Consider the following 12,563-nt stretch of genomic DNA (forward strand, 5'->3'; position numbering starts at 1 on the left):
AGACCGTCAGCACCTCTCCTCCAGCCCCTACTAACTTATCTGGAGGGCATCAGGGCTGCTATCCAGCCTGTGAATGGCGTGATGATGGGCACCCAAACAGACTCCAAGGATGAAGAAACACATCAACACCTTGGCTGCCCTGGGAGAGAGGTCTGAGGCAGGCTGGGACGATAACCAGTGCCAAGGAAGAAGACACAATTCCTCCAGGGACAGCAAAGCCTCTCCCCACTGCATCCCCTTCCTTTGCCCGATAAGATGAGTCTTTCCTCTTGGTGTCCAAATAAACGTGAGCCCAAAATGCTTCCACAGTTGTACTACCAGATCCTGTTCTGCCAAAAAATCACAGCACTCCTCTCCCCTCTCTGCCCGTTGCAGGATTAGGGACTTGTAAGGCACGGCGCAGTACCGGGAGGAGCCGGTGGAGGCTGGGGGGGGGGGAGGCCTTAGAAAGCTGCCACGGCAGATTCGGAGGCAAAAATCCTATTTCTCACTTCTTAATTCCAGTCAATTCCAGTCAAAGGGCTGATAGAGATCTGTTTGCAGTAATTTGCTGCAGTTTATCCACTCTTTTCACCTTCTATCGGCTCTTCACTGACGGGCTGGCTGACATGCTGTTGCTCGAGTGAGGAAATTAAAATTTGATGCAATAATCCCAAATAAGAAGGATTTTATTAGGTAATGTATACACTTTAGATTAGGTATTCTCGCCCGATACATTGATAGAGGAGCACAGACATGCTGTGCGCCGCAGATAAAAAGGAAACACAGCGGTGAGCAGGCGCATGGGGGAAGCCTGAGCCATCTTCAGGGCTGGGGCTGGCAGGAGATGGCCTCAGCACACCACGTGTCCCCCACAAACACACCACAGGTGCCTTAAACTGGGTGTACAGGAGTCCTGTTTCGGGCAGAAGCTGGCCAAGCCTTGACACCTTGAGCCAAACATGCTGTTATCCTTCCCAAAGCCAAGCAGGTTCCCTCGGGTGGTGAGGCAGAGCACAGGAGGAGGTTTCCCATGAGAAATTTGCCATTGGAGAGCCCCTGTGCTAAACCCCAAGCAGAAGACAAGCTCATTTTGTGAGATTCCTCCCCTGAAAGGCAGGACTTTGGGGCCAAACCAATTCCTTTGGAGAGGATTGCTCAGTGCAAGCTGCACTCATCACCCCCTTCCCATGGGAATAAAGGCCACGAGATGGACCCAAACACTGCTTCTCACCTTCTTCTGCTTGGCTTTGTTCCTTTTTATCCTACCTCGATGTCTTTGGAGATGTCACACAGGGCCAAGATGAACTGGGTGGGCTAGTAGGGCTTCATTCACTTCCCATTCTGGCTTACACAGCGACTATTTGCTACTTTTCCTACTGGACACCAGGTCACTCCATGATGGTGATGCAGTCTATAATTTTTTGACACCTGTGGGACTTCCATTTCTACAATTTCATCTACATTTTTTTTGTTAACGGTGATCTGAGTAGTGCTTTTTTTTTTTTCCCCCTTGTGTCTTATACACCCCACCACAGAAATACTCCTTAATCTCAACAGCACTAAACCTCATGAAAGTAATTCATGAAGCCATTTTTTGGCATCTTTGGGCTGCCAGACAGGTAATGTGCTGCCTGACCGTGGGATTTGTGACAGGAGGACGCAGCCCTATTGATCCGGCATGCTCGGAGCAGTCAGAGACAGAATTTTGCTCCAAAGTGAATAAAAAGGCATAAAGAAATGAGACTTTGCCACTACAAGAAGTGAGCCATCAGGTCTTCCAGACCCAGCACGACCGAGGCGTTGCGGGATGGAGAAGCACCATTCTAGGACAGAAGGTTTTTCTATCCGTGCACAAAAATATTTGCCCTACGGATGAAGCTGGGAAGGTGGATTTGGCTGCCTTGGGCTGGTGCTTGGGGTGAAGGGAGCAGAAGCTGTGCCCCGTGCTCCCAGTAGGAGGAAGGCGTCACTGCGTTTGGGGACGGGGAGACGTTTCCACGAACAGCGAGTCTGCTGACAAACCCAGTTTCAGAAGGATTGAAATGACTGGATCAATTTGGCAAAACCCGGGGGAAAAGACTCAAAATGCTGAAATGGCTGATCACTCTGGCATTTTCAAAACTGCCTCATTTCAGGAACGTTTACGTTTTTCTTCAAGTTTTCTATTAGGAATGGCATGCATGGATGCTGTAGGGGAGAAAGGGGGTGAGCGTGCGCTAAGAACAACATAAATCCTCCTTAGAATTTCAGAAAAAATGTTTTAAGAAAACATTTTCCTTCTGTTTCAGGCTTCCTAAACCACCTGACTGAGGCTCCCTTTTTAAAAAGCACAAAATATTTTGGATTTGACTTGAAACGTGTCATTTTAGTAAGAAAAAGGCTTGCCTCTATCAAGATGCCATTTGAACCTAGCCCTTGGCTCTTGTCTCCCCAGCCATACAAAGCCCTGACGGAAGGACGGATGAATTTCCCTGCAAAGAGGAGGATTTCCTCCAGCACTTTTGGGATCCCTCGTGCTTTCTGCCCTACAGCCTGCCCTGTCCCCCCTTGGCATGTCAGCGTGAAGCGGCAGCCCTTACCGGAGGCGAGTTCTCGTAGATGTTCGTGCTGTAGGGCAGGTTGATGAAGATGGGGTCCATATCCTGAACATCTGTGATGGTGATTGCCAGGTTGGCCAGAGTGGATAGCGGCTTGTTCTTATCTTGGTCCTTGAAAAGCAAGGGCAGGAAAGGGTTTTTATCAGAAAAAAAATATAGAATTATTCAACGGCGTAAAGGCTCTCAGTTGTAGTTGGTCAAAATCTATGAGTAGCCCAGGTAATCACCTCTTTTTCAAGCTACCTGCTGGAATTATCATCCACTGTACCCCCCTCTGAGCTGGAATACAATATGCATTTCTTTCCAGCGTTTCCCCCTTTAATATACAGCTAGTGCCAGTTTGATTGTCATCGTGCTTCGGGTGGAAAACAAGCAAGGTTTTTTTCAACACCTACTTGAAAAGAGAAATTCCCTCCCATTGCAGCTACAGCCTCGACTCAGGCGTGGTGGCGGGTGGACCCTCATCCCTGTACCCCCTCTGGAGGAGCAGGAGCAGCCAAAATATCATGGCAAAAAGCTGCAGATCCACCAGGGCTGATGCCTTTCTGCATGCCAGGTTCTCCATATAAAAAACCCACCAGCATCATCATGTCTTCTGGGGAAAGGCTGCGAGGGGCTTCTTGGGGCTGTGCCCCACTCTTGCTCTTGGCTCATCCCATGGGTGCCCAAAAGCCGCCCCGACAGCCTCAGCCCTTTGCTAGAAGGGCAGCAGCAGAGCAGACAAGGCACAAAGGGAAGGAAATAAATCTCTCCTGACCCCCTAATCAAGCACGGCGGTGAAAGGCGACCATTAGAGGTTACCGCACACTTCTGCAAAATGGCTCTGAACAGCGCCAAGGACTGATTGCCAGAAGATTAATGTTAATTTAAACCGTATTCAACAACACAGCTTGTACATTATCCTCTTAACCTGCAGGCCTCAGCGTTTATGGCCTGGATTGATGCTTATTTCTGACTCGCACTCTGCTGTTATCATTATCAGGTTGAAGTCTTTCGTTTCTTCAGATAATGTTTTTTTCCCTCCCCTTCACCTCTTAAATTTTGGTTAAAGCATTACAGATAGCACAGAAAAGCGAGCGCGTTGCACATTTCCCTATCTAGCCTCTCCCATGCTGCCCTTTCCATCTCCTTCTGCCCCTGCTGCCTCCAGCCCCGGCACCGCACGGCTCCTGCCTCGCATCAAGGCTCCACGGCTCTTCCTACAGCCCTCACCCAACCCCAACCCAACACCACCCCACCAAACAAGGTCCCCGTGCCCTTCTCCAGGCAAGCAGGATGCTGCATTTGCCCATCCCCTTCTAGCTCTAGAGGGCTAGATGGAGGCAGCATCCTTGTGTCCTTAAGGCAACCAGAATCAGGGATGTGGAAGAAGGGCACGTTTCTATCAAGGGTCTGTATTTCTTTTCTTACTGCAGCCACACGTCCAGGTCTGGTGTGACACCTAACAATGGAGCAGGACTACCATGAGGAGGCCAAACGATGGACACAGAATGATTTAGGGATGGGGACGTCAGCTCAGCTTCATCGGCTTACGGAAGAGGAAGGCAAGAGGCTACGTGACCAATGTGCCTACGTGATGACACTGGCAAAGCACTGCAGGATGTGAGGCATCTACCAGTTTTTCAGGTAAACTCCATCAGATTGTTAGACTGGAAGCAGTGGTGAGACAGTTAACTTCAGAGGATTTGATGCGTCTCAGCAGTGGAGGCAATGAAACATCGCAGTGTTTACCAGGGGGGAGATGGAGGGCTCGCTGCTGGAGCACTTAAAATAAAGCGAGATATGTTTCAGGGAAAAATAAGCTTTGGGGGGAAATTTCCACGGCCCTACACACGCAGGGATGGGGCTGAAAGGTTGAGGTGCTTGCCCCTGGCCCTGCAGTCTGTGCGTGCCCAACCTCTGTAGCCACAAAACCCAAAGAAGCCCCGCGCAGCCCTCCGCCTCCTCATGACATTTGTGGCTCTGCAGCAACACAATGATCTTGATCAAATCACATGCTTCAAGAGCTCCAGCCAGCTGCCTGGAGGGGGCAGGACGGGTTTTTCCCCCCCCCCCCTTCTTGTACACACAGAGGGTCAGATATATTGCAGGGCTGAATCTCACCTGACTCGGTTGCATCGGAGACGGGAACGGAGCTGCTGCACAGAGCATCTTGCCTGGTGCACCTCATTTATCCCCTCCCTACAGACCTACAGGAATGGGAAGGTTCCCATTTGTGGTGGGGCATGAACCTGCCATTGTGGCCATGGGGGAAAGCCTCTCCTGGTATTGACTAATTAGGGTCTGGGTTTCTCCTTCCTGGCCCACCGAAATCTGCACTCTTGAGGTCTGAACTCAGCTGTTGCTGAGCGAGACTCAGCAGATTTCGTACAGGTGAATAAATATAAATAATAAATCTATAATAAACCAGGATGCACAAGGAATGGGACCAGAGGACTTAATGGGCTCTCCTGGCTCTAGATGCTGTGCCAAATCCTTGCTTTTCAGTGTCCTAAATAAGAGAATCACGTTGGTTGGAGAAGACATTTAGGATCATCGAGTCCAAGGTGCTGCTGGAGCACAGCATTGCAATATCGTCCTTCCAGGTGGAAAACGCTCAGAATTGCAGGCAGCTTGACCAATGATGACCACTAGTGACCACCAATGCTTTGCACCTCGCCCCGCGATGCTGCCACTACTCCCAAAATACCTGGATCAGCTCCCCTATTCCCATACCACCACCGAATCCACCCAGCACTGATAGTTCACAGGAAAACTGGATGCCCACAAGACAACAGGGCAACAAAGCGAGTCAGCAGTAGCTCCATCCCTCTGGAAAAACACGGGCAGGAGCTGACTCACCGTCGCATTGACCTGCAGCTGGTACGCCTGCGTCACCTCGTAGTCCAGCTCCCGGATGACCGACACGATGCCACGGCCGCTGTCGATGGCGAAGAAGCTGGAAGGGGGCTGGAAGGAGTAGAGCACGCTGCCCCCTGCCCCCTGGTCCGGATCCGTGGCATTCACGATGAAAATCGGCGTGCCCACCGGAGTGTTCTGGGAAGAAAATTAAAAAAAAAGACATGGATAAAGCCGTGCACCAGCCTATTTCCCCATCAGATGCACATCAGCAATTTCTGTCACCCACCAGAACCGATACCCAGAGACCCAAGAACTCGAGTCCTGTATTTTTAGAACGTTTCCAAGTTATACAGCTGTTTCCTTTATTGCAGGATTGCGGCAGCTATAATAGTTGTTGCGCGCTTATAATCATAGTTATACAGCTGTGGTCAAGATGGCACTCTATCACAAGCCCTTATTTTCCCAGACATCACAACTTTCCAGAAAAAATTACTCACTCTTTACTGAAACTTGTTTTCTGCCCAAAGGCACTTTTATTTTCAGTGCCAATTTGCTTGCTGCTTTCACCGTAAGGCATTAAATATAAAAGAGCACACACACACACCCCCCAAATGCATTAAATGCAACGCAGAACTTTACATAAAACTCAACGCTGGAGTTTCCACAGCAACTACAACCTGGCCCGATTAATGCAGGCATTAACAGTTAAATCGTCATAAATCTGTAACTAATCTACATGCATAAAATATGCAGCTGAGTGCACAAAATCAGCAACGGCAAGTGCAGTTTGGCACTTCTTATTGTTTAACTTCGCAGCGGGGAGAACAATTATCCATTTTTGGTGGAACAGCTGCATGTTCCTATGCAAATCCTAAACTCGTGTATTCGCCTCGCTGCGAGGGCAGAGGCAGGGCTGGCGAGCAAAAAGGCTGTGCTGGGGGGGACGTGGGCTGCTGGGGGCACAGGATTTGCTGTGAGCTCAGTCAAAGCACAAGGAACAGGGATCCTGCAGCACACCTTTGTGAGCAGAGGCCCCAAAAGCCACCCTGGATGCACGCCGTGACCCCACACATGTCCCCGACACCTCCTGCCCACTGTCACCTCTTGTGAGGTGTGAGAGGCTGCAGCTCCCACCTCAACTTTTCATTTCCGTGCTTTATTTATTTTTTTTTCCTTCCTCTAAATCAAGCTGCTAAAAGCAGCCTTGCAGGGCACGGCCCGGGGATTATTTTTTAAAGCACGATCAACTTTTTTTTTTTTTTTTTTTTTTTTTTGTGATCAACAATCATAAAAGCATAAAAGATCCAGCTAGAAGGGACCTCAAAAGAAAAACCCGTCCTCTCGCTACACCTAAATTATTGCCAGCCTTAAAGCCTTCCAGCGACAGAGACATCACAGCCTCCCCAGCCGACTTATCCCAGCAGTTTGCTACCCTTTGCCTTAACAACTGCTCACTTTTTGTCACGCTTAGCCCACATCTGCCCCACGAGCCCTGGCCTCGTGCTGTTCGTGCCATGTCTTAATCCTGGCTTGTGTGTTCACGGAGCTTGGAGGGCTCAGAAGGCGTGCTGGGGTGGAGGAGCCCTTTGTGGAGGACTTTTGCTTATGGGACAACCAAAGAACACCTCCTTGGGCAGCAGTAGCCATCCCCTAAAGCTCATCTTTTGGGCTACCCCAAGCCACCATGCAGCCTCAGAGCATCCTGCAGCCCTGCTCAGCACCTCCATCCATCCATCCATCCATCCATCCATCCATCCATCCATCCATCCATCCATCCATCCACCCACCCACCCACCCCAGGTTCCTGCTGGGATCAGCACTGCAGATTACCCACTCACGGGTTGCACCGAGGTCTGGGACGCAGTGTCCCTAGGAAGAATAATATTCATAAGGATAAAGCCAGGCTCGATGAATTCATTTCCTCTTTTTAAGTGCCCCCAGCCACTCCTTTTAACATGCAAATCCGCTCTGGCCACTCCGATTAGGGGAGAGCTTGATTTCCCCAGCATTGTGTTGCAGACAATAGCCCCGGAGCAGGCTTAGAAGAGTTCATCATCTCCTCGCCCGAGGCGGCCGCTTCCTTCCAAGGGAGAGGCTTTTTGGGGGGACAAGGAGGTGACAAATCCTGGTGACACCACCTGAGCTCCAGCTTGCTTTATATTTATCCCCCTCTTACAGCTTTGCTGCTCAGGTCCCTCCATCAGCCGGGATAGAAAATCCCATACAAGCAGGGGGTCAAGCCCCGGATGAAGACCTCTTGCCCCTATAAAAGCCCCATGAGCAGCGTGTGCCCGTGCAGGACACGGTAAGGACTGAGGGATATCTCACACCGTCTGCCTTCAAAGCTGCAGAAAGGCATCTTTAAAAATCCTCTTGCTGTTTTTGGGTCAAGCAGGCTCAAGCTATTGCTCAGCGGGAGGCTGACATCTCATTTCTCAGCAGACGCAGCCCGTCACCCGAACAATGGAGCAAAACATCTGTATCGGCATCGCGGGCTCGCTTTTGGGGTCGGAGCACAAAGCCCAGGCAGAGGGCAGGGCCCAGGGCGATGCGATGGGCACGCTGAGCATCGGGGCTGCTGGGGCCAGGCTGTGTTTCTGCTTTCTGAGCATTTGGGCCATTTGTGGGGCTCTTCTGAGCATCCCTCCTGGCCGTTCCTCCTCAACGGTGCTTATGTTTAATTCACAGAGAGGCAGAAATAGCAAAATCTGTCTTTTCTGTCCAGAAGAATGGAAATGCAGACAGACAGGAGTCTACAACATCTTGTCTACAAGATCTTGTGGCAAACAGGTGAGCTTCCTACACAAATCCCCTGTTTAATTTTTTTTTTTCCCCATTTTTAAAGCTTTTCTCTCGCTCCACCAGCCAGTGGTGAAACTTCCCACAGGAAAAAAAAAAAAGAAGAAGATGACAAAATCGTGTCATATCATTAAATCTTTGTTACGACGCCAGCAGATGTGAGATAAAAATAACCATGCAGCCAGATGCCTCCTGCAGAGGAGGAGGAGGGCAAAGGGGAGTGGGTCCCGCTTTGGACCTCTCCGGCACCCCATCCTTCACCCAGGGAGGATCCAGGGGATGCGAAGTCACTTGTGCCTCCTGGATTTTCCCTAAGGAAATTTTCACCACATGGAAAATCCCATAGGAAGAGTCTCAAGCCCCTTGAGGCCCCTTCTCGAGCATCTGGCCACGTGCAGGACCTCCGCACGACCTCCCAGGGCAAAGTCACCCGGCAGGAGCCGGTGGAGGCGATTATGATGCGGCTGCGCGCACGCCGGACCAATGCAAATAATGTGTGAAAACGGCAGGCAATCTGGCCGAGCAGCTGTCTGAAGGTCGATGGGATGCCAGGAGGCAACGCGAGCGGACGGGGGGCACGAGGGCTCCAGTGCTGTGCTCTCCACATCAGCCCCAAAATCGTCTCTCCGGCCCTATATCAGCCCCTACTCTTTTTTTTTTTTTTTTTTTCCCTGCTGACCACTGCTGTTAGGAGATGCTTGGCTGCCCATGCTACCCCTCAGGTCAGCCTATTACTCTTAAACACATTCCTGCTGCCATTTCAGCAGCTCAACTCCCTCTCCCCAGCGCAGATTGAAGTCTCCTGCTCCCAAAATCCCAGTGCTGGAGGGAGCCAAAGGCTCCCACGGTGATGCTTTCCCATCCCCGGGCAGGAGGGAGCAGGGATGCTCGGTGCCTCTTCCCGAGGCAAAGCAGCCCAGAGGCGATGAAACCCCAGATCCCAGTCCCCTTCTGCAGGCTCTGCCATGAGTTGAAGCCAGCCCTGGCCCATGGGTTTGCTTTCCCCCGGCCGCCAGCACGGGCCTCGCCAGCTCACGCGGATGCGCGCGGGCTTCCAATTCCCTTGTTCGTTATTACGCTTTTAATTACATTTATTAATTGCATTACTGCTAGTCTGAGCCAAGCAATTTCCAATTTCAAAATTTGATTTTAAAACCTGATAATTTCCCTTCTTCTTCTTCTTTTTTGGATTGAAATTCACCCCACCTTTCAATCAGCTCTCGTTAATATGTATCCCTCGCCGCTCTCTCTATTAAGTGACCTCCCTCATTATCGACTGACACTGGCAAGCGGCCACCACAGAGCTATAATTCAATTGAGGGGCTTTTGAAAACACCATAAACACAGCTGGAAGAAGACACAGCGTCGGAGCCGGGGACTGAATTACTGGCTTGGCTCACTGTGCGTGGGGCTGGGAGCGCTGCTTCTCAAGCAGACGAATTCAAGGCAGGGAAAGCGAGCTGCTTCCCCCCAGGACCACCCTGGGAGGCCACAGATGACCCCCAGGGAAGTGTTGGGTGACAGCCCCGTGCAAACCCAACCTCTAAATGCTGCTGGTGTGGTGCCCAAGAGGATGCAAGGCATTAGGCAGTGCGAGCATGGACCTGGACGTCTGCAAGCAGAGCATCCGTGGTGACATTTGCTGCCTGGAACTGCCTTGGACATCAGCACTCAAGCGTGTTTTTGGCCCCAGTGTACCTCCATGCATGGAAATGAGCCCCAGGTAGCTCCCCATCAGGTTAATAAATCACATCCCTGTGCCCTTTTCCCCATCCCCTCGGGTTTCATCTCTTTTCCTCCACCTCCGCGCAAAGCACCAGCGAGCAACGAGAGCCAAGCAGCTCAGCCCACGGCCACACAACACCTTCCTCCTTGGCTGCGTGCAGCCAGGGACGACACCACAGAAGGCACATGGATGCAAATTCACACCCTGGGTGCTCCAGAGGCAAAGGATGCCTTCCTCCCGGAGAACAATTTGGGATGGCAAGGAGCAAATTTGGTTGGGAAGGAACCAGAGCCATGCACATCTTCTCTAAGCCATATGGCTGCACTGCGTGGCATTGATTAATGCACAGAATAATTCTGAATCAATGCAGTGAGCTAGCACATCGCCCTCCAAGTACAATTATAAACAAGGAATATCATCAGGCAAGAGTATTCACAGAGGATCCCTGCTGGGAAAGTGAGGGGCTTTGCCCATCATTTGCCATTTTCCCCAGGAAGAGGGCTGGGAGATGGTGAGGGACAAAGGGCACAGGCCATCGAGATGAAGAAGCTGCATTTCTCTTACTTTTCCATCCATTATCGAGGAGGTGGGCAAAGACAAAACAAGGCTGGGAGGAGACAACCGATGGGAGCCCAACGAGACATTTGAAAAATCAAAGGAAAACACCAAAACCAACCAAAACCCTAACGACAGGACCGCGGCGCCGCTGCTTCCACTTGATATTAATTGGGTGACACTTTCTTTTAATGGTACATTAATTAACGTGGAACATCATCGGAAGCCCACGACACCCGCATTAATACAAATGAATTCATTAGCATCGGTGTTATTACGGGAAACGACAAATAAATCTGTAACAGTGGGGCCCTTCAAATAATAGCCACGAATCATTAGGTATTGCATTCATTTGTAGAGCACACCGCAAACACATCCACGAGGTCTGCAGGCGCTTAGCTGCTCCCAGTCTCGCCTCCATCTGCTCCTCCCAGACCCTCAGAGGGGTCCTGGCCACTTTCCTCCCTCCCTTTTGTGCCCCCAGGAGGACCCAGTCTCCAGCTGGCCAAGGAGGAACTGGGACATCCCTTCTCCACCAGGACTTCTCTCCGTCTCCTCCTGCCCCTCCTGCTTGGATGGAAACCTGCCTGCTTTGCCACCTCCATTATTTATTTATTTGGCACCAGATTAAAAGTTTTAGAGCCCATCCTAAAGACAAGCATGCTGCTGGGGCACCGGGGATGCCAGACCTAACCCTAAACCCATCATATTACTATGCCCTGAAGACGGGGGTGAGCTAAACAATTCCTGCATCAGGTGCACTCAGGGAACAGCCCTGCATGGCTCGCTGTCACCATGGGACTGGCGACATTTTTCTTTCTCCCATTTCTTCCAGAAAAAAACTTTTCTGGGTCAAAACCAGCCCTTGCCAAAAAGCACTGGGTGCACCCACAGCTTTCCATGCAAGCAGGGCTCCGGGTTTGTCGCTGACACACAAGTGTCTCCCTGCCCGCAGAACACCTTGGTGGATAAACGTGAACACAAGCATGTAATTATAACACCGCAGCGCAGTGACGCTACATTAACCGTAATCTGAAATTGTTAATGTGCTTCAATGAGACCTCCAGAGGGTATCCTTGAAGGCTTGGGCTGGGGGAATGAATGGCATGGGCACTGCAAGCCCTCTCCTAAATCCTCCCGGCCTCCTGTGCCACCTCCATCGGTGCCAGTGCAGGGAGCTACTCCCTGAACGTAGGGATGCTGCCCCAGAGGGATAATGCAGGTGGAAAACTAGGGGCAAGAGACAGAAAAAACGCTGGGTTTGGGCCCTTTTCTACAAATACAGGGATAACTCCTTCCTTTCCCTCTCTCAGCTCAGTGCATCAGGCAGGGGAAATGACAGCAGCTCTGCCAACATCCCCACCAGCCCCAAGGAACCTGCGCAGCCTAAACCCCTGGCATTCCCTTAAAAACAGAAACACCAAAAACAAGAAAGAAAAAAAAAAAGAAAAAAGAAAAACCCCAAACCCAACAACCCTCCCCTTTGGGCGCTGATTACAGCAGCTTGCCTCCTGCTGATTACAGCTGATGGTCCTGGCTGGTTTTTGCCCCTCCAGACCAGACCCTCTATTATTGTGGGTCTGGATTTTTAAGGTTTGTTCCTGACTGCTCTTCTTTTCTTCATTTTATTTTTTTTCCAGCTCGGCTAGTGGGTTTATTTTGCGCTCGGGCTCTTTCCTACCCTGTCTGGATGTGCTGATGGATTTCAGTGCTTGCCAGGATCCAGCAAAACCAGGCTCACCGGGTAGCATTAACTTCTAACCCCCGTGTAAAAATAGCTGCAATAAAGCAGGGTGAATAATCTAAGCCTCACCTAATGTAACTTTGATTAAAAAGTCCTGCCCTTTTCATCATTCCTTAGTGGTAACAGGGGGAAGAGCAGCAGCTTGCCCTTCCCCAGGGCTGGCAAGCTGGCATGACAAGGGGAGAGCAGGGCTGGCATCAGGGGGACACAGCAAAGGGACCAATTCTTCCCTCCTGGTGCAAATCCCCATCACAGGAGCAGGTTTTGCAGAACACCACGGAGCTCAGGTTCAGGGCAGAGGAGCATCAGCATCCTCCCC

General features: G+C 50.9%; 1 protein-coding gene across 1 annotated transcript in view; it reads right to left on the reverse strand.

The window, feature by feature from the left end:
• Positions 1-12,563, reverse strand: part of CDH23 (cadherin related 23) — a 124,647-nt gene that overhangs the window by 64,807 nt on the left and 47,277 nt on the right. The window contains exons 7-8 of the mRNA XM_032191119.1: positions 5,421-5,615; positions 2,562-2,690 (exon numbers count right to left, since the gene is read on the reverse strand). Coding sequence (XP_032047010.1) covers positions 2,562-2,690; positions 5,421-5,615 — 324 coding nt within the window. The remainder of the gene's footprint in view (positions 1-2,561; positions 2,691-5,420; positions 5,616-12,563) is intronic.

This window comes from Aythya fuligula, chromosome 7 (genome assembly GCF_009819795.1).
Source record: "Aythya fuligula isolate bAytFul2 chromosome 7, bAytFul2.pri, whole genome shotgun sequence".
NCBI lineage: Eukaryota > Metazoa > Chordata > Aves > Anseriformes > Anatidae > Aythya > Aythya fuligula.